The sequence below is a fragment of the Schistocerca americana genome, chromosome 3, assembly GCF_021461395.2.
Source record: "Schistocerca americana isolate TAMUIC-IGC-003095 chromosome 3, iqSchAmer2.1, whole genome shotgun sequence".
In the NCBI taxonomy this organism is placed as follows: Eukaryota; Metazoa; Arthropoda; class Insecta; order Orthoptera; family Acrididae; genus Schistocerca; species Schistocerca americana.
Window position 1 is genome coordinate 370497722 of NC_060121.1, and position 26104 is coordinate 370523825.

Below are 26104 nucleotides of genomic sequence, written 5' to 3' on the forward strand. Positions count from 1 at the left end.
CATGCACATGGATTTGGATGTAGTAGGATATGAAACTCAATGAAAGAAATGTAGAAACGAGTAGGAATGCAATTGGGTTGTTATGAACCAAGGAACATAAATGTAACTATTTCAACTATAAAAAAGTGGAGTAATGTTTTTCCAATAGTTCTGAGTTTTATAGGGAGTAGTCATGAACAAAATCAAATACATAAATTTGAAACCACCAGACATTACATTTAAATTAGTAATAGAAAGATGAATTTATTGTCATGTCATATTGACTCAACGACAACAGTAGAATTAAATTTATAATAGCATACAACTCAATTGCAGATGACAATGATGCACACAGACACTAAAAAAAGAAACCTATCTGAAAACAAAATTAACATAAACATTAAAACAATGTTAACATTCTACTAATATTAGAGAAGGAAAGTTGCTACTCACCATACAGTGAGCCGGAGTGGCCGAGAGGTTCGAATACTGCCTCGGGCAGGGATGTGTGTGATGTCCTTAGGTTAGTTACGTTTAAGTAGTTCTATGTTCTAGGGGACTTATGACCTCAGAAGTTAAGTCTCGTAGTACTCAGAGCCATTTGAGTGGTAACTTGGTGGGGGTAAGGAGGAGGCTGGGGTGGGAAGGGGGAGGTGGTATGGTGGGGGTGGCAGACAGTGAAATATTGCAGTTTAGTTGGAGTGCAGGAGAGGAGGTGGGGAGGGGGAGTGGGTAAGCAGTGGAAAGGAGAGAAATAAAAAGAAATTAAAAAACTGGGTGTGGTAGTGAAATGATGACTGTGTAGTGCTGGAATGGGAACAGAGAGGGGACTGGACGGGTGAGAACAGTGGCTAACGGAGGTTGAGGCCAGGAGGGTTATGGGAACATAGGATGTATTGCAGGGAAAGTTCCCACCTGCACAGTTCAAAAAAGTTGGTGTTAGTGGGAAGGATCCATATGGCACAGGCTGTGAAGTAGTCATTGAGATGAGGGATATCATGTTTGGCAGCACATTCTGCAACAGTGTGGTCCACTTACTTTTTGACCACAGTTTGTCGGTGGCCATTCATGCAGATAGACAGCTTGTTGGTTGTCATGCCTACATATAATGCAGCATAGTGGTTGCAGCTTAGCTTGTAAATCACATGACTGGTTTCACAGGTAGCCCTGCCTTTGATGGGATAGGTGATGTTAGTGACTGAACTGGAGTAGGCAATGGCAGGAGGATGTATGGGACAGGTCTTTCATCTAGGTCTATTACAGGGATATGAGCCTTGAGGTAAGGGATTGAGAGCAGAATTTGTGTAAGGATGGATGAGTATATTGGTAGGTTCGGTGGACAGCAGAATACCACTGTAGGAGGGGTGGGAAGGATAGTGGGCAGGACATTTCTCATTTCAGGGCATGATGAGAGGTAATGAAAACCCTGGCAGAGAATGTAATTCAGTTGCTCTGGTCCTGGATGGTACTGAGTTACGAGGGGAACACTCCTCTGTGGCTGGACTGTGGAACTTTGGAAGGTGGTGGCAGACTGGAAAGATATGGCATGGGAGATTTGTTTTTGTACAAGGATGGGAGGATAATTACAGTCAGTGAAGGCTTCAGTGAGATCCTCAGTATATTTTGAGAGGGACTGTTCATCATTGCAGATGCGACAACCATGGGTGGCTAGGCTATACGGAAGGGACTTTTGGTATGAAATGGGTGGCAGCTGTCGAAGTGGAGGTATTGCTGGTAGTTAGTAGATTTGGTATGGATGGAGATACTGTTGTAGCCATCTCTGAGGTGGAGGTCAAAATCTAGAAAGGTAGCTTGTTGGGTTGAGTAGTACCAGGTGAAGAAAACAGGGGAGAAAGTTCTGGCGAATGTGAATAGGGTGCCCTCACCTTCAATCCAGTTAGAAAAGATGTCATCAATGAATCTGAACCAGGTGAGGGGTTTAGGATTCTGGGTTTTTAGGAAGGATTCCTCTAGATGGCCCATGAATAGGTTGGCATAGGATGGTGCCATGTGGGTGCCCATATCCATATCATGGATTTGTTTGTAGGTAATGCCTTCAAAGGAGAAGTAATTGTGGGTGAGAATATAGTTGGTCGTGACGAATAGGAAGCAGGTTGTTGGTTTGGAATCAATAGGGTGTCTAGAAAGATAGTGTTTGATAGCAGTAAGGCCATGGGCATTAGAGATGTTAGTGTACAGGGAGGTGGCATCAATAGTGAAGAACAGGGCTCCATGTGGTAAAGGGACAGGTACTGTGGAGAGTCGGTGGAGGAAATGGTTGGTATCTTTTATATAGGAAGATAGGTTCCAGGTAATAGGTTGAAAGTGTTGGTTTATGAGAGCAGAGATTCTCTCAGTGGGGGCACAGTAACCAGCCACAATGGGACGTCCTGGGTGGTTGGGTTTATGGACTTTTGGAAGCATGTAGAAGGTGGGAGTGCAGGGAGTGGTAGGGGTAAGTAGAGAGATGGACTCTGAAATGATGAATGTCCTGCCTAGTATCCTTCCCACCCCTCCTACAGTGGTATTCCGCCTTACACCAAACCTACACAATATACCATTCATCCTTAGACAACCCCTGCTCCCAATCCCTTACCTCAAGCCTCATACCCCTGTAACAGACCTAGATGCAAGACCGGTCCCATACATCCTCCTACCACCACCTACTCCAGTTCAGCCACTAACATCACCTATCCCATCGAAGGCAGGGCTACCTGTGAAACCAGTCATGTGAATTACAAGCTAAGCTGCAACCGCTGTGCTGCATTCTATGTGGACATGACAACCAACAATATGTCTGTCCATGTGAATGACCACCGACAAACAGTGGCCAAAAAGCAAGTGGACCACCGTGTTGCTGAACATGCTGCCAAACATGATACCCCTCATCTCAATGACTGCTTCACAGTCTATGCCATATGGATCATTCCCACCAACACCAGCTTTTTTGAATTGCGCAGGTGGGAACTTTCCCTGTAATACATCTTACATTCCCATAATCCTCCTGGCCTCAACCTCCGTTAACCACTGTCCTCACCCGTCCAGCCCCCCTCCCTGTTCCCATTCCAACACTACACAGCAGTCATTTCACCACCACACCCAGTTTTATAATTTCTTTTTATTTCTCACCTTTCCACTACTTACCACCTCCCCCTCTTCCCTCCCAACCTTCTCTCCTGCCCTCTGTCTAAACTGCAGCACTTCACTGTCTGTCAACCCCACCATGCTAACCCTCCCCTTCCCTGCCCCAGCCTCCTCCTTACCCCCACCCAGTCACCACTCCCATCATGCACTGGTGCTGCTGCTCGCAGTGTGTTTTCAGTTGTCTGAGACTGCAGATATGCGTTCAAGTTGCATTTGTGTGTGTGTGTGTGTGTGTGTGTGTGTGTGTGTGTGTGTGTGTGTGTGTGCGCGCGCGCATGCGTGTGTGTGTGTGTGTGTGTGTGTGTGTGTGTGTGTGTTGTGTGTCCCCCTTTCTGGATAGAATGGTTATTTCAGGATCTGTTTTGAGACTTTGAATGACAATTGTTTCAAGACTGATGTCTTTGGAGATGGTCATGAGAAGACAGCTGAGATAAATTAGAAAACTTTGGAAAATTGAAAGGAGTTAGGCCATTAAAAGCGTACAAATTGCATATCCATAGGCATACAAACTGCTTGAAATAAAGTATTTGAACCTACTCCTCAGTTTCTACCTGCCAACAATGCCATATGACTCTTCCTTACTAGAGAGAATGGTTATTTGAGTAATTACTTTGAGACTTTGAGTGGCAATTGTTTTGATCATTACTAGATTGATATCTTCAGAGACGGTCATGAGGAGGCAGTTGAGGCAAGTTGAAAATTTCGGAAGTTTAGAAAGAAGTATGGCAGTAAATACAAACTGAATGAGATAAAGTTTGGCCAATGGCTGTGAAATGAAGGATGTATGTATATGTTTGGAACAGTGTCAGTATACATATGGTCTATGTATTTCCTAAATTAAGCAAAATGAGTAATATGTCTTAACCTGTTGGAGTATTTCTTATTTAGATGAAACATCTCACTTTTCATGCACAGAAAAATATTAGTGCTTATACTCTTCAAATTTTATAGTTTTAACAGTTTTGATGCTGTGGAAATTGTTGGAAGGGATATACAGTTCCCCCCCCCCTCATGAACCATGGACCTTGCCATTGGCGGAGAGGCTTGCATGCCTCAGCGATACAGATGGCCGTACCGTAGGTGCAACCACAACGGAGGGGTATCTGTTGAGAGGCCAGACAAACATGTGGTTCCTGAAGAGGGGCAGCACCCTTTTCAGTAGTTGCAGGGGCAACAGTCTGGATGATTGACTGATCTGGCCTTGTAACATTAACCAAAACGGCCTTGCTGTGCTGGTACTGCGAACGGCTGAAAGCAAGGGGAAACTACAGCCGTAATTTTTCCCGAGGACATGCAGCTTTACTGTATGATTAAATGATAATGGCGTCCTCTTGGGTAAAATATTCCGGAGGTAAAATAGTCCCCCATTCGGATCTCCGGGCGGGGACTACTCAAGAGAACGTCGTTATCAGGAGAAAGAAAACTGGCGTTCTACGGATCGGAGTGTGGAATTTCAGATCCCTTAATCGGGCAGGTAGGTTAGAAAATAGGAGTGCGGGTTAGCTACTACAAACAGCATAGTGAACGCATTATTGTGGCCAAGATAGACACAAAGCCCATGCCTACTGCAGCAGTACAAGTTTATATGCCAACTAGCTCTGCAGATGATGAAGAAATTGATGAAATGTATGACGAGATAAAAGAAATTATTCAGGTAGTGAAGGGAGCTGAAAATTTAATAGTCAGTAGGAAAAGGGAGAGAAGGAAACATAGTAGGTGAATATGGATTGGGGGGGAGAAATGAAAGAGGAAGCCGCCTTGTAGAATTTTCCACAGAGCATAACCTAATCATAGCTAACACTTGGTTCAAGAATCATAAAAGAAGGTTGTATACATGGAAGAATTCTGGAGATACTAAAAGGTATCAGATAGATTATATAATGGTAAGACAGAGATTTAGGAACCAGGTTTTAAATTGTAAGACATTTCCAGGGGCAGATGTGGATTCTGACCACAATCTATTGGTTATGATCTGTAGATTGAAACTGAAGAAACTGCAAAAAGGTGGGAATTTAAGGATATGGGACCTGGATAAACTGACAAAACCAGAGGTTGTACAGAGTTTCAGGGAGAGCATAAGGGAACAATTGACAGGAATGGGGGAAAGAAATACAGTAGAAGAAGAATGGGTAGCTCTGAGGGATGAAGTAGTGGAGGCAGCAGAGGATCTAGTAGGTAAAAAGACGAGGGCTAATAGAAATCCTTGGGTAACAGAAGATATATTGAATTTAATTGATGAAAGGAGAAAATGTAAAAATGCAGCAAATGAAGCAGGCAAAAAGGAATACAAACGTCTCAAAAATGAAATCGACAGGAAGTGCAAAATGGCTAAGCAGGGATGACTAGAGGACAAATGTAAGGATGTAGAGGCTTGTCTCACTAGGGGTAAGATAGAAACTGCCTGCAGGAAAATTAAAGAGACCTTTGGAGAGAAGAGAACCACTTGTATGAATATCAAGAGCTCAGATGGCAACCCAATTCTAAGCAAAGAAGGGAAGGCAGAAAGGTGGAAGGAGTATATAGAGGGTTTGTACAAGGGCGAAGTACTTGAGGACAATATTAAGGAAATGGAAGAGGATGTAGATGAAGACAAAATACTGCGTGAAGAGTTTGACAGAGCACTGAAAGACCTGAGTCGAAACAAGGCCCCGGGAGTAGACAACATTCCATTAGAACTACTGATGGCCTTGGGAGAGCCAGTAATGACAAAACTCTACCATCTGGCGAGCAAGATGTATGAGACAGGTGAAATACCTTCAGACTTCAAGAAGAATATAATAATTCCAATCCCAAAGAAAGCAGGTGTTGACAGATGTGAAAATTACCAAACTATCAGTTTAATAAGTCACACCTGCAAAATACTAACACAAATTCTTTACAGACGAATGGAAAAACTGGTAGAAGCCGACCTCGGGGAAGATCAGTTTGGATTCCTTAGAAATGTTGGAACACGTGAGGCAATACTAACCTTACGACTTATCTTAGAAGAAAGATTAAGAAAAGGCAAACCTATGTTTCTAGCATTTGTAGACTTAGAGAAAGCTTTTGACAATGTTAACTGGAATACTCTCTTTCAAATTCTGAAGGTGGCAGGGGTAAAATACAGGGAGCGAAAGGCTATTTACAATTTGTACAGAAACCAGATGGCAGTTGTGGGAGTCGAGGGACATGAAATGGAATCAGTGGTTGGGAAAGGAGTGAGACAGGGTTGTAGCCTGTCCCCGATGATATTCAATCTGTATATTGAGCAAGCAGTAAAGGAAACGAAAGAAAATTCAGAGTAGGTATTAAAATTCATGGAGAAGAAGTAAAAAGCTTGAGGTTTGCCAATGACATTGTAATTCTGTCAGAGACATCAAAAGACTTGGAAGAGCAGTTGAACGGAATGGACAGTGTCTTGAAAGGAGGATATAAGATGAACATCAACAAAAGCAAAACGAGGATAATGGAATGTAGTCGAATAAAGTCGGGTGATGCTGAGGGAATTAGATTAGGAAATGAGACACTTAAAGTAGTAAAGGAGTTTTGCTATTTAGGGAGTAAAATAACTGATAATGGTCGAAGTAGAGAAGATATAAAATGTAGACTGGCAATGGCAAGGAAATCGTTTCTGAAGACGAGAAATTTGTTAACATCGAGTATAGATTTGAGTGTCAGGAAGTCATTTCTGAAAGTATTTGTATGGAGTGTAGCCATGTATGGAAGTGAAACATGGACGATAACTAGTGTGGACAAGAAGAGAATAGAAGCTTTTGAAATGTGGTGCTACAGAAGAATGCTGAAGATAAGGTGGGTAGATCATGTAACTAATGAGGAGGTATTGAATAGGATTGGGGAGAAGAGAAGTTTGTGGCACAACTTGACTAGAAGAAGGGATCGGTTGGTAGGACATGTTTTGAGGCATCAAGGGATCACAAATTTAGCATTGGAGGGCAGCGTGGAGGGTAAAAATCGTAGAGGGAGACCAAGAGATGAATACACTAAGCAGATTCAGAAGGATGTAGGTTGCAGTAGGTACTGGGAGATGAAGAAGCTCGCACAGGATAGAGTAGCATGGAGAGCTGCATCAAACCAGTCTCAGGACTGAAGACCACAACAACAACATATACAGTTTCATGTAATTATACTTGATGCTAATATTTAATAATCTGTTTTGATTAAAGCTGATTGTAATTATACTTGATGCTAATATTTAATCTCTGTTTTGATTAAAGCTGATGGATATCTAAGAAGTGAAGCAGTAGCAGCAATATTTCTTCAAAAATCGGATGTTGCTTATCGTCATTATGCTGAAATTGTGGCTATTGGCACAAACACTGATGGCCATAAAACCACAAGCATATCTCATCCATCAAGAGAAATGCAGTTACGTTTGTTTGAGGAGACCTACCGATCAGCTGCTATTGACCCAGCAAGTGTGGATTATATTGAAGCCCATGGGACAGGCACGAAGGTATCAATTCTGTAAAGTATTTGTAATTATATTTAGAGTATGTAAGGTGCCACTCTTTAAACTTACGATGATATATCAGCATTCCATTCAAATAGTTAAGTTACAGGCTGGGAAAAGTCAGATCAAAGATGTATTCTCTGACATCATTGCATAGGTACCTCCACAAGTAGAAAAAACTAATTCAGTCCAGATATTCCTTCTTGTACAGCAGAGAGAAAATGGAAGAAGGGAAAAATGTAGAAATGTCTCTAAGACTAGTTCATAGACTGAGTGACCTTCCTTATTCTGCATTTCTCATTCTGTCTTCATTTATGTGTAATTGTATCTTTCCTTCATTTGTATTTCAGTCAGTTTTTATCTTGTATTTTCTCTGTTTTCATGCCTTAAGAGTCTTTTTTTTCCTTTTGATAGTGTATTTTGATGTCTGTCTTCTTCTTATCTGTATTCTGTGACACACTATTCTTTCCTTCTTTTGTCTATTGCTTTCTTGACTCCCAGATTTCTTATGTGTGTTTACTTGATTTTACATTAGTTTCATTTAAGTACTCTTACCTGAGTTGTAAGGTGCAAGTGAATTACACTGTTCAAAATAAATAAATAAAATAAAAATGAAAAAAAAAAATGAAAAAAATGGTGCACCCCAAAGGAATTATCCAATTGGGACAGAAACAAGCAGATGTGGTTTACATATACAGACAAACAAATGACTACTATTTCAGAAAAATTGGATGATGTAGTCAAGAGAAAGAGCTTCACAGATTGAGGAAGTCATTAATGCATTGTCCATCTCTGGCCCATTTGTAAGAAGTTATTCAGCTTCGCATTGTCTGATAGAGTTGTTGGATGTCCTGAGGGATATCATGCCATATTATGTCCAATTGGTGTGTCATATCTTTAAAGTCCCAAGCTGGTTGGAGGGCCATACTGCTCCAAACTTTCATAATTGGGAAGAGGTCCAGTGACCTTTCTGGCCAAAGTAGGGTGTGGTGTGGCAAGCACAAAGAAAAGCAGTAGAAACTCTCACTTTGTCTGGGCATCCATTATCTTGCTGAAATATAAGCCCAGGATGGCTTGCAATGAAAGGTAACAAAACAGGCCATACAGTATCATCAACATACTGTTGTGCTTTGAGAGTATCATTGTGACAACAAAGTGAATCCTGCTATGGAAAGAAATGGCAGCTCGGGCCATCACTCTTGGTTGTTGGGCTGTATGGCAGACTGTCCAGGACCTCTCCAGATGTGTCTACAGTCTGAAATCTCAATGACAGGAGTAGAAGTGTCTTCAGTGATGAGTCCCAGTTTGAACTTAGCCCTGATGATCAGCAAGGAACTGTCTAGAGATGCCCCAGACAGTGGTGGGATCCTTCCTGTCTCTCGCCATGTGGCCCGACAGCCAGGAGTGATGGTCTGGGAAGCCATCTCATGTCATGGCAGAACCCTTTGATTGTAATCTATGGCACCCTTACAGCACAGCAGTAGTTCAACAATATTCTGCACCCCATTTTGTTGCCATTCATGACAAGGCCACCTGCATGTGGCAATAGTTTTACAGCTTGTCTTTGTGCTTCCCAGTTGTGTATCTTTGGGGTATTATGGGCAGTTGCCCCCTACCACCTCAGGATTTTGACAATCTAACATGCCCCTTGGATGGAATTTGGCATCATATCAGTCTGGAGGACATCCAACAACTCTGTGAATCAATGTAAAGCTGAATAAGTGCTTGCATAAGGGCCAGAGGTGGGCCAATATGTTATTAACTTGCTCAATTAGTGAAACTCTTTCTCTTGAGTAAATCATATGATTTTTCTGAAACTGTAATTATTTGTTTGTCTGTACATGTACATCACATTTACCGATTTCCATCCCATTTGGATAATTCCTTCGTGGTGCAGGATTTTTTCTGTCTTAGAGTGTAGAGTAATTATTTTGCAACTGTCGGTAAAGTTAGCATACTACCCACTTTAAACTGGGCTTTAACTAACAATAGCTGCGTTTGTTTCTGGCATGAAACTTTAGCTCATAAAAGGGACATTTACTAAACTGGGAGTTAAAACTGTGTGCCTCACCGGGAGTCAAACAAAATATTTTACCTTTCATGAACAATTGCTGTACCAAGTAATATCAGTTGGTAGAACATTGACCATGAAATACCAATCTCTGTGTTACATTTCTGCTTTGACAGACAATTTTAATGTGTCAAGCTGCCCTGAAGTATATAGTTTGTCAGTTCATCCTGTTAAATTTCGTGGAAACTGAGTGATGTTTATGTTAAAATATGGGACTTTTAAAATGTGAAATGCCTCTTACCATTTAAAAGTGTTAGGGTCCTCCGAGAAGTTAATGGCACAACATAGAAAACAGCAGAGTACCATTTAAAAACGTTTTTCAACTTCACCATTTTTTATTTCTTATTTACATTTCTTTATTCATGTAGTCATCACAGGATGACTTTCGCAAACATCATATTGTTTACAAAATTATGAGAAGGGAAGTTGCCACTCACCATGTAGCAGAGATGCTGAGTCGCAGATAGGCACAGCAGAATGACTGTCACTGGTTGCTTCAGTTGACTGAGACCGCAGTCTTGTGTTTGTGAGTTGCATTTGTGTGTGTGTGTGTGTGTGTGTGTGTGTGTGTGTGTGTCATCTATCTTTGATGAAGGCCTTACTGGCCAAAAGCTTTATTTGTGACTGTCTTTTTGTTGTGCCTATTTGCGACTCAGCATCTTTACTATACAGTGAGTGGCAACTTTCCTTTTTACAATATTGTTACATCCCATCCTGCATTTTACATTGTTTGATATTGTTTACAAAGGTATAGTACATATTATATAGGTATACACGTGTTTGGTACAAGTTTATATGCCAACTAGCTCTGCAGATGATGAAGAAATTGAAGAAATGTATGATGAAATAAAAGAAATTATTCAGATAGTGAAGGGTGACGAAAATTTAATAGGCATGGGTGACTGAAATTCGGTAGTAGGAAAAGGGAGAGAAGGAAATGTAGTAGGTGAATATGGATTGGGACTAAGAAATGAAAGAGGAAGCCGCCTGGTAGAATTTTGCACAGAGCATAAGTTAATCATAGCCAACACTTGGTTCAAGAACCATAAAAGAAGGTTGTATACATGGAAGAATCCTGGAGATACTAAAAGGTATCAGATAGATTATACAATGGTAAGACAGAGATTTAGGAACCAGGTTTTAAATTGTAAGACATTTCCAGGGGCAGATGTGGACTCTGACCACAATCTATTGGTTATGATCTGTAGATTAAAACTGAAGAAACTGCAAACAGGTGGGAATTTAAGGAGATGAGACTTGGATAAACTGACAAAACCAGAGGTTGTACAGAGTTTCAGGGAGAGCATAAGGGAACAATTGACAGGAATGGGGGAAAGAAATACAGTAGAAGAAGAATGGGTAGCTCTGAGGGATGAAGTAGTGGAGGCAGCAGAGGATCTAGTAGGTAAAAAGACGAGGGCTAATAGAAATCCTTGGGTAACAGAAGATATATTGAATTTAATTGATGAACGGAGAAAATATAAAAATGCAGCAAATGAAGCAGGCAAAAAGGAATACAAACGTCTTAAAAATGAGATCGACAGGAAGTGCAAAATTGCTAAGCAGGGATGGCTAGAGGACAAATGTAAGGATGTAGAAGCGAGTATCACTAGGGGTAAGATAGATACTGCCTACAGGAAAATTAAAGAGACCTTTGGAGATAAGAGAACCACTTGCATGAATATCAAGAGCTCAGATGGAAACCCAGTTCTAAGCAAAGAAGGGAAAGCAGAAAGGTGGAAGGAGTATATAGAGGGTCTATACAAGGGCGATATACTTGAGGACAATATTATGGAAATGGAAGAGGATGTAGATGGAGATGAAATGGGAGATACGATACTGCTTGAAGAGTTTGACAGAGCACTGAAAGACCTGAGTTGAAACAAGGACCCCGGAGTAGACAACATTCCATTAGAACTACTGACGGCCTTGGGAGAGCCAGCCCTGACAGAACTCTACCATCTGGTGAGCAAGATGTATGAAACAGGCGAAATTTCCTCAGACTTCAATAAGAATATAATAATTCCAATCCCAAAGAAAGCAGGTGTTGACAGATGTGAAAATTACCGAACTATCAGTTTAATAAGTCACACCTGCAAAATACTAACACGAATTCTTTACAGACAAATGGAAAAACTGGTCGAAGCCGACCTCAGGGAACTTCAGCTTGGATTTTGTAGAAATGTTGGAACACGTGAGGCAATACTGACCCTATGACTTATCTTAGAAGCTAGATTAAGGAAGGGCAAACCTACGTTTCTAGCATTTGTAGAATTAGAGAAAGCTTTTGACAATGTTGACTGGAATACTCTCTTTCAAATTCTGAAGGTGGCAGGGGTAAAATACAGGGAGCGAAAGGCTATTTACAATTTGTACAGAAACTAGATGGCTGGTATAAGGGTTGAGGGGTATGAAAAGGAAGCAGTGGTTGGGAAGGGAGTGAGACAGGGTTGTAGTCTCTCCTCAATGTTATTCAATCTGTATATTGAGCAAGCAGTGAAGGAAAAAAAAGAAAAATTCGGAGTAGGTATTAAAATCCATGGAGAAGAAATAAAAATTTTGAGGTTCGCCGATGACATTGTAATTCTGTCAGAGACAGCAAAGGACTTGGAAGAGCAGTTGAATGGAATGGATAGTGTCTTGAAAGGAGGATATAAGATGAACATCAACAAAAGCAAAACGAGGATAATGGAATGTAGTCGAATAAAGTCGGGTGATGCTGAGGGAATTAGATTAGGAAATGAGACACTTAAAGTAGTAAAGGAGTTTTGCTATTTGGGGAGCAAAATAACTGATGATGGTCGAAGTAGAGAGGATATAAAATGTAGACTGGCAATGGCAAGGAAAGCGTATCTCAAGAAGAGAAATTTGTTAACATTGAGTATAGATTTAAGTGTCAGGAAGTCATTTCTGAAAGTATTTGTATGGAGTGTAGCCATGTATGGAAGTGAAACATGGATGATAAATAGTTTGGACAAGAAGAAAATAGAAGCTTTTGAAATGTGGTGCTACAGAAGAATGCTGAAGATTAGATGGGTAGATCACATAACTAATGAGGAAGTATTGAATAGAATTAGGGAGAAGAGAAGTTTGTGGCACAACTTGACATGTTCTGAGGCATCAAGGGATCACCAATTTAGTATTGGAGGGTGGCGTGGAGGGTAAAAATCATAGAGGGAGACCAAGAGATGAATACACTAAGCAGATTCAGAAGGATGTAGGTTGTGCTAGGTACTGGGAGTTCAAGAAGCTTGCATGGGATAGAGTAGCATGGAGAGCTGCATCAAACCAGTCTCATAACTGAAGACCACAACAATACACGTGTTTAAACATAACATATTTATCTACAAAGGTTTATACATAACATACATAGTTTAGGATTCTTTCATTGTATACAGGCATTTACAAGAAAATGTAATTTGGTTCTAAATGGTTCTTCAACATGTGATGTTATGGATTCTGGCAATCTGTTGTACTACATTGAGGCTCTGATGTATGGACAGTGGTCTATTACATTTACTTTTTGTCTGTGATAACCATGCTTATTTCTTGGGTTGTATGTCATACCATTAGCATTTGTGACCCTGATGGCTTTCAAAAATGTGATAAGCATATTAATTTTGATGAGCATATGATGATAGCCTTTCTATATACGGAGACTATGTATCACCCTAACAGCTCTTATTCATAGCACCAGCATTCTGTTCGAGTGCACATCAGTGGCCCACCTCCATAGCTCTAGCCCATAACTTATAAATGGGAAATTTACCCCAAAGTATCCTGTTTTCACAGTTTTGTTACACACTGTTTTCGACAGTTGGCAAAGGAAGGACAGCGCACTGCTTATTTTCCTACATACAAATTTAACATGGTCTTCCCATCAAAGATTGCCTTCCGAGTATAGTCCAAGGAAATTATAGAGTTCATTGTCTGTACATGAAATTCCATAAATATTTCATACACAGCTGTGGCATTAGTTGCCTGCTTTGAAGGCCAGTAATTTTGATTTTTGGTGTTGACTTCTGGGCCTTTCCGCAAATATTTCCTTCACATCTGTGGCATTAGTTTGCCCGCTTTGATCTCCAGTAACTGTGACTTTTTTATGTTGACATTTATGCGTTGAGTACTAAAATATTTAATCACTTCTGATCCCCTCCGTGTTGAAAAATATGTTATATTCTCCACATTGTCACCATAAAACAATAGTCAGGTATCATCAGCATTGAAAGTTATGTAGGAATTATCATTTACATACAGAAGAAAAGAAAATTGCCCTGTGGCATGCCCTACATTACTGTTTCAGTCATAGACAGAATAAAGACTTTCTCATCTCATTTTGATAGTTTATATTTATGCATTGTTTATGGCTTTTTGGGTATGTAAACAAGAGTTAAAGAGATGTATGCATGATATGTGACCACAGTTTCCATGAGAGAAGTGCGTGCTTGATCGCATCCAAGCCTTTATGAGATATAAAAACATGCCCATGATATTCTTTCCTTCATCTATAGCTCACATGAGCCACACAAGTGGGCTCCTGTTAGTGCTCTGTTTGGAAAACGTGAGACACATGCTTTTGATAGGTGCATGCATCTTTTGTACTTGTTGTAATAGTTTCTGCATTGGTAAAAATCAATATCATTACATTTTTGTGGTGGAATGTTTACTTAGGCTATGTCAGTCTTATCATTATGGAAGCAATGTAAGTATGCATTATTTGAATTTGAAAACATTTAAAAAGCTTTGTCAGTCCTAAGAATGCCACAGATGAGGGCTGTGACATCAGACTCATTGTCACAAATGTTTCAAGACTTTGATGTAAATAATTTGGTTCACTGGTTGACCTGGAGGAACATACTCATGGTGGACTGATCCATTACTATCAAAGAGTGTGATCAACATTGTCTTTGTTCTTGAAGGTTGTCATTTGACTTTTTTCAGGGCAGGTGATTGAGGCTTTGCCATTCAGCACTTCAACATTTCATGTGAGGTTATACTGGTAGCACCAACTTTCATCCCCAGCAATAATCATCGACAGAAGTGTGGGATCATGTCTGGCTCTATCCAGTAGTTCAGCAGAAATTCTTCATCTTTACCTGGTAGGACCAGCTTTCATCCCCAGCAATAATCTTTGATAGAAATGTGGGATCACGTATAGCTTTATCCAATAGTTCAGCAGAAATTCTTAGCCTTTCCTCTTTCTGTTTGTCTCTTAGTGGATGAGTGACAAGTATTGCATTAAGTTTCCGTTTCCCTAAATTTGTGGGTAAAATCTAATGACACACATCCCACTTCAAATTAAGTTCTTCTGATATTGCATGCACAGTTACATGATTGTCTTCTTGCAGGAACTGCCATACATGCTTCACGTTTGCATCGGTATGTGCTGTAGATGGATGAACAGCTCTCCGATTGTCTTGCACTGAATCTTTGCCTTTATGAAACCTTTTGTTCTACTCGAAAACACAACTTCTTGGAAGCACCTCACCTGCATATGCTTGCTCAATCCTTGTCCATGGATCACTAGGAGTTTTCCCAAGCTTAATGTGGAACTTAATGTTCACACTTGCTCACAGTCAGCATCCATTTTGTCACCATGACTAATGTGCCACGAAACCAAACAGTGTGTTGCTAAGCACAGCCCTGGCACCTAGTGAGTTTGTGTGGAAACATGGCCAAAGTCATTTCAAGAACACACAAAGACCAGGTGACATAAAAATAACATTTGCTCCTTTTTAGTGTTGCAATCTCAGAAATAAAGAAAACAGTCCTGGAATTTTTCTGACAAAGGGGCTAAACTCATTGATGGTAGCTATAATCAAACAATGGAAAATCCACAATGCAAACTAACAATGCAAGAGAAGAAAGTTGCTACTCACCATATAGCGGAGGTGCTGAGTCGCGGTAGGCACAATAAAAAGATTCACACAGTCATAGCTTTTGGCCACTAAGGCCTTTGTCAGCAGCAGACACACACACACACACGCACACACACACACACACACACACACACACACACACACACACACTGCTAGTGTAGTTTCAGCTCTCTGAGACTGTAGACGTGTGTGCAAGTTGCACTTGCGTGAGTGTGTGCACGCGTGTGTGTATGTGTGTCTACTGCTGACAATGGCCGAAAGCTATGATTGTGTGACTCTTTTTATTGTGCCTATCGCGACTCAGCATCTCCGCTATATGGTGAGTAACAGCTTTCCTTCTCTCGTATTGATGGCAGCTATAAGATAGCTGAAATATATATCTGCAATAAAGCAAGATTACTATAAGCTGATTGCAGTAAACACCAAACTTCTTTGCCAAATCATTGTACAGTCACTGAGCACAACAATTCCCTGTGGAATCAAATCTGCTGTACATGGGTTTTGCTTGTGAATAAATATATAACACTAATAATACAATTTATTTACAATACAATATTTTATTAAATTATTACTTATGAAATGTTGATGTAAAAACTGCACAGTAACTTGAGATAAAAGTGTAAAATGTGTCAGGCATCCATGTCAGTTGTCTTCACTCTTGTCATCTTCCTCATTGCATTTTTCTTATTTGTTTACTTCTTGCTGCTCTCATTGTTTGTTGTTCTTGAATCATCATTGAAGGTGATGTTTTTAAGTTTGATTATGGTGCACCAGATGACTTCTTTCTGAAAAACTTGTTCTGCAGTTTTTCTGAATGCTGAACTTAAGTGAGTACTCAACATCTGTGATTTTAAACATGTTATTTCTCGTGGCTACTTCTCTCTTGACTTGCATCCAAATGGACTCAGTTGGGTTGTATTGGGGGTGATAAGGTGGTAATTGTATTACTTGGTGTCTCCTTTCATTTGTCAGTGCATTTAGCTCATAAATAGGTACTTATTTGTTTAAACAAATGTTATCCAACATCTCAGCTCTTGTGTCTGTAGGTGAGAAAGCAATATTTTTTGTAGTTAGCAAAGTACCTCTGTCAGCCATCTGTGTTTTTTTGCTGGAACTCAGTTCATCACTACTGAATGACTGTCCACAAATATTTAATTGGGGGCCAACATGTAAATGCAGTCAAGTAAAAATTTTTGTTGTGTATCATTTAATATGTCTCTGTATCTTTCAATATGTGTCTCTGTGGTGTGCATACTGTAAGACCTTCGGTACACACACCATCAGATTATTTGAATTGTCACTCTAACAAAGTAAATACTAACAAAGAGATAGAGGTGCTGGCCAGTACTTACCTCAGCTCAGTACAGCCGATAGATACACATAAAATAGAACTGAAAATTTACATTCCTAGCTTTCGGAACTTTGTTCCTTCATCAGGGAGGAGAGAGGGGAAAAAAGGGAAGAAGGGAAAGTGGATTCAGTTACTCACAACCCAGGTTATGAAGCAACAGGGAAAGGTAAATAGGGAGGGTAGCAAGGATGGAGGCATGGTTGTCAGAGGGAAGCCAAAGATATTCTACTGTAAGTACTGTGCCAGCTTCAAACCAAAGAGGATGCATACAGAAGTAAAGTATAAAGATAAACACAACTATGTAGGATGAAAAGATGCGTGAATGGCTAAAGAGGAAAGGGAAAGAGGAGAAGACTGAAGAGTGAATGGGAGTGAGGTTGTTTAACGTAGGTTCAGTCCAGGGGGATGGCGGGATGAAAGGATGTGTTGGAGTGCAAGTTCCCATCTCCGCAGTTCAGAGGGACTGGTGTTGGGTGGGAGAAGCCAAATGGCACATACGGTGTAGCAGGTTCCTAGGTCCCTAGAATTATGCTGGAGGGCATGCTCCGCTACTGGGTATTGGGCATCTCCTAGGCGGACAGTTCGTCTGTGTCCGTTCATTCGCTCAGCCAGTTTGGTTGTTGTCATGCCGATGTAAAAGGCTGTGCAGTGCAGGCACGTCAGTTGATAAATGACATGTGTAGTTTCACACGTAGCCCTGCCTTGAATTGTGTATATTTTACCAGTAGCGGGGCTGGAGTAGGTGGTTGTGGGCGGATGCATGGGGCAGGTTTTGCAGCGGGGTCGGTTACAGGGGTAGGAACCGCTGGGTAGAGAAGGTAGTCTGGGAATATTGTAGGGTTTAACAAGGATGTTACGGAGGTTAGGGGGGCGACGAAAGGCAACTCTGGGTGGTGTGGGGAGAATTTTGTCAAGGGATGATCTCATTTCAGGGGTTGACTTGAGAAAGTCATATCCCTGGCGGAGTAATTTGTTGATGTTTTCGAGGCCAGGATAATATTGGGTGACAAGGGGGATGCTTCTGTGTGGTCTGGGGGTAGGAACATTGTTGTTGGACGGGGAGGAATGTATTGCTCGGGAAATCTGTTTGTGGACAAGGTCTGCAGGATAGTTGCGGGAGAGGAAAGCACTGGTCAGGTTATTGGTGTAGTTGTTGAGGGATTTGCCACTGGAGCAGATACGTTTGCCACGAATACCTAGGCTATAGGGAAGGGAGCGTTTGATGTGGAAAGGATGGCAGCTATCAAAGTGAAGGTACTGTTGTTTGTTTGTGGGTTTGATATGGACAGAGGTGTGGATGTGAGCTTCAACAAGATGAAGGTCAACATCCAGGAAGGTGGCTTGGGTTTTCGAGAAGGACCAGGTGAAATTCAGATTCGAAAAGGAGTTGAGGTTATGGAGGAAATTAAGGAGTGTTTCTTCACCATGAGTCCAGACCACAAAGATGTCATCTATAAACCTATACCAGGCCAGGGGAAGCAGCTGTTGGGTCTTCAGGAAAGCCTCCTCCATGCGGCCCATGAAGAGGTTGGCATAGGAGGGAGCCATCCTGGTTCCCATGGCCGTTCCCCTGATTTGTTTGTAGGTCTGGCCTCCAAAAGTGAAGTAATTATGGGTGAGGATGAAGTTAGTAAGTGTGATAAGGAACGAGGTTTTTGGAAGATCTTCGGGTGGGCGTTGGGAGAGGTAGTGCTCAAGGGCAGAGAGACCATGGGTATGTGGGATGTTTGTGTAAAGGGATGTAGCATCTATGGTGACAAGAAAGGTTTCAGGTGGGAGAGGAGTGGGAATGGATTTGAGGCGTTCTAGGAAGTGGTTTGTGTCTTTGATGTAGGATGGGAGTCTGCGGGTGATAGGTTGGAGGTGCTGGTCTACCAGAGCTGAGATACGTTCAGTTGGGGATTTGAAGTCTGCTACAATGGGACGGCCAGGATGGTTCTCTTTGTGGATTTTGGGTAATAGGTAGAAGGTAGGGGTACGTGGCTCAGGTGGAGTGAGTAAGTCTATGGAAGCCGTTGTGAGGCCTTGTGAGGGACCTTGGATTTTTAGGATTTTTTGCAGCTCAGTCTGGATGGAGGGAATGGGATCCTGGGTAACAGCTTTGTAGGTTGAGGTGTCAGAGAGTTGACGCAGTCCTTCTGCCACATACTCCACACGGTCAAGTACGACAGTTGTGGAGCCTTTATCCGCCGGGAGGATGACAATAGAGTGGTCTATTTTCAGCTCTTTAATGGCACGGGATTCAGCTGGGGTGATGTTGGGGGTTGTCGGGATGTTCTTCAAGAAGGACTGGGAGGCAACACTGGATGTGAGGAATTCCTGAAATGTCTGCAAGGGATGGTTTTGGGGGAGGGGAGGAGGATCCCTTTGAGAAGGCAGTCGAAACTGTTCTAGACAGGGTTCAACACTGGGTCTAGTACTTGGGGGCTGTGTTTGGGTAGTGAAGTGATATTTCCAGTTGAGGTTCCGGGTGAATGAGAGGAGATCTTTAACCAGGGCAGTGTGGTTGAATTTAGGTGTGGGGCTAAAGGTTAAGCCTTTTGATAGAACAGATGTCTCTGGAGGAGAGATGGATCTGGATGAGAGGTTTAGGACTGAATTGGGACTGGTGATATGTGGCATTTGACTGTGGTTATAGTTGAGATTTGGTCTGTGTGGGGTATGTGCTGGGATGGGGAGGTTGAGTAGGGTGGCTAGGCTAGGTTTGTTGGCTATGAGGGGGGTTTGTTGAAGGTTCTGTTGTGGTTGGTGTTTGTGAGGGATAGGGAGAGGGACCCCCACTTCTTAGGTGTTGCACTAGCACTGTGGATAGTTTTTTCAGGTGTTGTGTGGCATGGAACTCAAGTTTGCAGCTGGCTTCTAGGATGATGTTCCTCAGTGTGTTCTCCAAGCGAGGGTTTGAGAGGTGGAGGACTTTGAAGAGAGATAGGAGCTGTTGGGAGTGGTGGTTACATGAAGTAGTGTAGAGATTCAGGACAAGTTGGGTAAGGGCTAAGGATTGAAGGTTCTGGAAGTCCAGGAGAGACTGGTGGAAGGAGGAATTGCACCCAGAGATGGGAACTTTTAAGGTAAGCCCTTTAGGGGTAATTCCAAAGGTTAAGCAGGACTGGAGGAAAAGTATGTGGGATTGCAGTTTGGCTACAGTGAATGCATGTTTCCGGAATGAATGTAAATAATGTGGTATAGGATTAGGGTACATAGTGGGTAACTGGTGGATAGGGAAATTAAATAACTAAAGTTGAGATAGTAATCATAAGAAGGAGTAAAACACGGAGGGAAGGACGAGAAGGAAAGAAATTGTGTTGGTAATGTTCAATACCAAAGGAAGACCAGTAAATAAGAAACATACGGAAAAAGTTGACCAGACCAAGCAAGTATGTCCAGATCAGGGGAAAAAGAACACACGTAGCTCAAAAACAGAGATAGCGAGTGGCGAAAAAAGATCGCGCGTGCCGCAAAAGCGATCGCGCGTGCCGCAAAAAAGATCGCGCGTGCCGCAAAAAAGATCGCGCGTGCCGCAAAAAAGATCGCGGGTGGGGCAGAAATGTCCCTCTGACAACCATGCCTCCATCCTTGCTACCCTCCCTGTTTACCTTTCCTTGTTGCTTCATAACCTGGGTTGTGAGTAACTGAATCCACTTTCCCTTCTTCCCTTTTTTCCCCTCTCTCCTCCCTGATGAAGGAACAAAGTTCCGAAAGCTAGGAATGTAAATTTTCAGTTCTGTTTTATGTGAATCTATCGGCTGTACTGAGCTGAGGTAAGTACTGGCCAGCACCTCTATCTCTTTGTTAGTATTTGTTTCACATCTTATATGAGATTTCCTCTAACAAAGTAGGCGAGTGTCAGCAATATGTCTTGTGGTCTTATCGTGGCGTGTTTATCTTCTGCCGTTAGGTCAGACGATAGAAATGCCACTTGCACGCTTAGAGTAGCGAATTGACGGTGACCAACTTTAAACAGAACTTGATTAATTTTCACACACATTTATTAAAATAATAAAAAGCATAGACATTATGTAACTTGATTCTGGATGCTGTTTACAATTGACAGTCTGAAGTTCCTTTGGTCTTGGTATGTTAATCTTATTCTCACATATCTCTGATACTTGACAAAGTGTCTATACATTTTTCCTCATGGCTATGTACAGGAATATGATAATCTTATTAGGCGCAGACTGAAACTTGACTATAGACTGGTACAGACAAATGCAGACTAATGCAGACTGGTGCAGACAAATGCAGACTGACTAACCGGAGGTCTGTACACTCGTTATAATACCTCCCGCATTCAGATATCACTGCACGAGTGTGATCCGCGAGGAGAAAAGGTTCTACATTATCAGCAATCTCATTGGCTGCATTACATATTAATACATGAATCGGCAGAAGCAGAATTTGGTCCGTCTTTATGGCAGCGCCATCTCGTAGTGCAGAGACGGACGAGCATTGCGCCTATGCTGTTGTGCTTAGTAGCGGGGTGCGCTCTAGTGGGAAAGTTGTGTACGTGCTGACTATGCAAAACTATGTACACAACATCTCCCCCTTCCAGGGGAAGAAAAAAAGCTTTTGAAGTTTGCTTGAAAAGCCTTTTTTTTTCTGCTTCCTTGCTTTCCGGCATGCGTATGTCTGTGGGTGCACACATGTTGCTCCCATGTGGCATTCGCTCACGGCCCACTAGGAAAACCCACTCAAAACCTACAGAACAGGGAACCGGAGAAGCAAACATTTTCTTACATAATTGCATTTGAACATCGGTACATTGGTCATAGCTTAAATCTAATTCTTCTTCGATGTCCATCTTCTCTGGGGCTGACGGCTGTGGAAGGCTGGTGTAATCGGCTGCCCATGAAGGTGCTGTGTCTGCATTGGCTGTGGTGGCGGTGGCGGCGGCTGCTGGTGATGGCGTCTGGAACCCTGCGAGCTGCTCGGGGTTGACATCGGCTTCTGAGTCTGCAAAATAAAACAGCCTAGGAGTTCTGCCTATATGTGACTGCTGTCTTTGCTGCCATAATTGATTAGTATCACAAATAACTATGCCTCTTTGCGTTCTTATTCTATACATGACATTTCCAATGCATTCTACAATGGTTCCTTGTGTCCAACTAAGCATTCCTCGACTGTAGACAGTTACGAGGACTTTGTCGTTTACGTGGAATCATTGTCCTTTTGACATTCGTTGATCATTTTCTGGATGCATAGTGAGTTTTAGGAGGGACATGAAAGTCCTGTGTTGTCGCCCATGCAGTTTTTCTGCTGGTTACTGTGCCTCGTGCGGAGTAGCTCTGTATTGTGACAGAAAAATTAATAAGGAAGTCTCTTTGTTGTATTGTTGCACCAACTTTGTCATGTGTGCCTTGAACGTTCGTACGAATCGTTCGGTGAGTCAATTAGCCTCAGGGTGAAATGGTGCAATCCTGTAATATGCAATTCTGTTCATCTGACAGAATAACTGGAATTCTTGAACGTAAATTGTGTGCCGTTATCGGTCACTATGGTTTGAGGCAATCCTTCAATTGAAAAGATCTTTGAGAACGCTTGAATTGCTTTCGCTGAAGAAGTTGTACGCATTTGTAGTACAAAAGGGAATTCGGAAAATGCATCAATGACAATTAACCAAGAAGTTCCAAGAAAAGGACCTGCATAGTCAATATGCAATCTTGACCAAGGTTCTGTTGCCTGTGGCCACAGAAAATATTGTCTTGGTGGAGCTGATTGATGCGTCTGACATAATTGACAGTTAGAAAGCATTGTTTCAATATCTTTATCAATGTTCTTCCAGTAGCAATGTTCTCTGGACATGTGTTTCGTGCATACTATGCCCCAATGACATTGGTGTAGCATTGTTAGCACTGAGAGCTTTGGGTATAACTACTCTTGTTTTTCCCATTTCACTGTGAACTAATATGACACCTTTGTGCACTGTGAGAGCATGTCTCATGTTCCAATAAAATTTCACTTCTTGCTGAGCTAACATGTTCTTATCGGTTGGCCATTCCATAAGAATATACTGCTTTATCTTTGATAACACTGGATCTTTGAGCACTAACTTAGCTATTAAGGTGGCATTGACGGGGAAATTTTTCATGACGTCCTCACTGATTACATCTATCTGAAAACATACATCCTCTGATTTGTCAAAATGTTCACCTTGACCCGCCGGTAGATGTGAAAGTACATCGGCGTTGGCATGTTTTGCCGTCGATCTATATAAGATCTCGTAGTTGTAAATAGACAGTAGCAATGTCCAATGTCATAAACGCTGTGCTGTCTTAGTGGATACACTATTATGTGGTCCGAATATTGTCACCAATGGCTTATGGTCTGTGAGCAGAATAAATTTTTGTCTATATATGTAGTCATGAAACTTCTTCACTGCAAAGATAATTGCGAGTTCCTCTTTTCCTACTTGGCTATAGTTTCGTAGACTTGAGTTTAATGTTTTCGATGCGTATGCAATCAGTCATTCAATTCCTTGATGTTTATGGGACATGACTGCACTGATCCTGTAATCTGATGAGTCTGCTGCAATAGTGATCAGCTTTTGCGGGTCATATGTTGTAAGACATTTTGCGTCTACTAAACTTTGTTTCAGTTTGCCGAAAGCGTGCAGGCATTCTTTGGACCAATTCCACGCGACTCCTTTGTGAAGCAATCTGTGCAACAGTTCGGAAATTTCAGCTGCTTTCGGTATGAATTTCCAGTAATAATTAATTTGGCCTAATAAAGCTCTTAGTTGCTTTAAGTCTTTCAGAGCTGGCAATTTCTGTATGGCTTCTATATGCTGTGGTGTCGGACTGATTCCGTTATTTGACAATATATGTCCTAAATACTGGATTTTCTTGACAAAAAATATACATTTGTCCTTGTTGCACCTGAGATTGGCCTTTCTGAGAACCTTGAACAGTTCTTCCAGGTTATCTAGTAAATCTCGTGGAAATTTTCCTGAGACGATTATGTCATCGAGATAGTTAACTGCGTTAGGACAGTTTCTAATTGATTGTTCCAAGTAACATTGAAAGAGGCTTGGTGCGCTAGCGATAGCAAATGGTAAGCACTTGTATCTGTACAATCCAAATGGAGTATTTATGACCATAAACTTTTATGTATCTTTGTCTAAAGGGATCTGCAGATATGCTTCCTTTAAATCCAGTTTGACGAAATACACACCCCCTGGTAATTTATACATCAGTTCTTCCGGTTTTGGAATCGGCTATGTATCTATAATGTACTGTGAATTGACAGTATTCTTGAAATCTCCACAGATATGTAATGATCTATTTGGCTTTTCTATGACAATGATTGGTGTTGCCCAGGTGCTACATGTGACTGGTTCGATAATACCATTCCCTTCTAAACGGACAAGTCTTTCATTGCGTAAGGGACAGTTCTAGCTTTACAAAACTTCAGCACTGCATTCGGTGTCAGCGTAATGTGTGCCTGGTAAGCCGTTACACTGCCTGTCGTGCAGGAAAAAATATCGTCGTACTTCTGCAACACTGTTTGTTATTTTCCTTTTGGAACTTCATGTGTGACCTGTTTCGCTTCATGGATTGTGAAGCCTAATTTGGTAAAGAGATCCAGACCCAGCAAGTGTGATGCCTTAGGGGTGTTAACTACTGCTAAAGTAGCTGACTTGGTAAACTGTTTGTAAGTTACATCCGTCGTCAGTGCACCTTTGACTGGAATTTGTTCATTACTGTATCTGTACAGCGAGCTTTCAAAATGCTGCAATTTAGGAGAACCTAGTCGTTTATGCGTGTGCAGATTTATGATAGAGATCGACGATCCTGTGTCAATCTGGAATTTGATAGGTATTTTGTTCACCAGTAATGTGATATACAAAGACTTGTTCCTGTTTTGTACAATAGCATTAACTTTGTCTTTAACTTTTGAAACCTGAATATAGTCTTGCCTATTCATATCATCACATGCATTGGAGGTATACTTCTTAAAATGAAGCCCTTTCTTATTGCTAAACTTATTTCTAGACTGTACACTTTTCTTATTACACACTTCTGATTTGTGCCCTTTACGTTTGCCAAAGTCACAATGTGCGTTACGATAGTAACAATTGTCTCTGTGATGATTGATTTCACATTTACGACATGATTTCAACTTTAGTCTTTTAGTTTGGGTGTGTGACCCGTTCTTAGATCACGTGAGCCTAGCTTTGCTGTCCTGTTTACGGCCATGGGTACGCGGGCCGCATTGCCCCATTTCGCATGCCTGTGTTGCGAACACGTCACAGCCATCGTCTTGTGCCACACTCACACAAGCTTGGCTTTGTTCATGTGCTCGAATGATTGGTAAACAATCTTGCAAGGACGCATTGATTAAACTAAGGAGCTCTTTCCTTAATTTCTTGTCTGGTGAATGCATTATGAGCATATCACGTATTAAAGAATCTGCATAGGACTTTTTACACTTTTCGTTTTCACAAATAAATTTGCAGTTCGTAGTTAATCCTTCCAACTGTGTAATCCATTCCGTGTATGTCTGCTGTGCCTTTTTCTTGCATAAGTAAAATTTATGCCTTGCAGCAGTGACATGCGTTTGCTTGTCGAAGTGTTTTTCGAGCAAATCTTTAATAGCTGGGAATGAAAAATTTGTTGGTTCACAAGTCGGACTCAGTTTTAAGAGAAGGTTGTAGATAGCTGCGCTGTAATTCGCCAAAAAATAAGATCTTTTTTCTACATCACCTGATATCTGGTGTGTGAGGAAGTGCTCTTCCAGGCGTGCTGCATAGTCCGGCCACGCTTCTTCCTTGCTGTTGTAAACTGCGAAAAGTGGTGGTGGAAATTTAATTTGTAGCGGAGACGCTACAGCAGGCTGCGACTCCAAACATTCGACTCTTGTAAGCAACGCCTGTTGTGTCTGTTGTATTTGTGCCATGAGATTTACGATCTGCGCCGTGAGGTCCACGGTTATCTGAAAATTCCAAGTGCGACTAGATTAATGCAATAATGATATTTTAGCTGCACGAGAGCAGGTTAGCAGTCAAGTATGTATCTTCCATAAGTCCACTGTAATCTATTTTATTTCAGGCTCACACGTGGTCATCTGTAATTGTGCTGAAATCATCTGTTTCCTTAGTACCTCATCGCCAATGTGGTGTGCGAACTGTAAGACCTTTGGTACACACACCATCAGATTATTTGACTTGTCGCTCTAACGAAGTAGGCGAGTGTCAGCAATATGTCTCGTGGTCTTATCGTAGCGTGTTTATCTTC

The 26104-nt window shown here is 41.6% G+C and overlaps 1 protein-coding gene across 1 annotated transcript in view; it reads left to right on the forward strand.

Annotated features, from left to right (window-relative positions):
• Positions 1–14701, forward strand: part of LOC124606093 (fatty acid synthase-like) — a 66642-nt gene extending 51941 nt beyond the window's left edge. Inside the window, exons 4-5 of the mRNA XM_047138058.1 lie at positions 7338–7576; positions 14586–14701. Coding sequence (XP_046994014.1) covers positions 7338–7576; positions 14586–14594 — 248 coding nt within the window. The 3' untranslated portion in view covers positions 14595–14701. The remainder of the gene's footprint in view (positions 1–7337; positions 7577–14585) is intronic.
• Positions 14702–26104: the final 11403 nt, after the last annotated feature.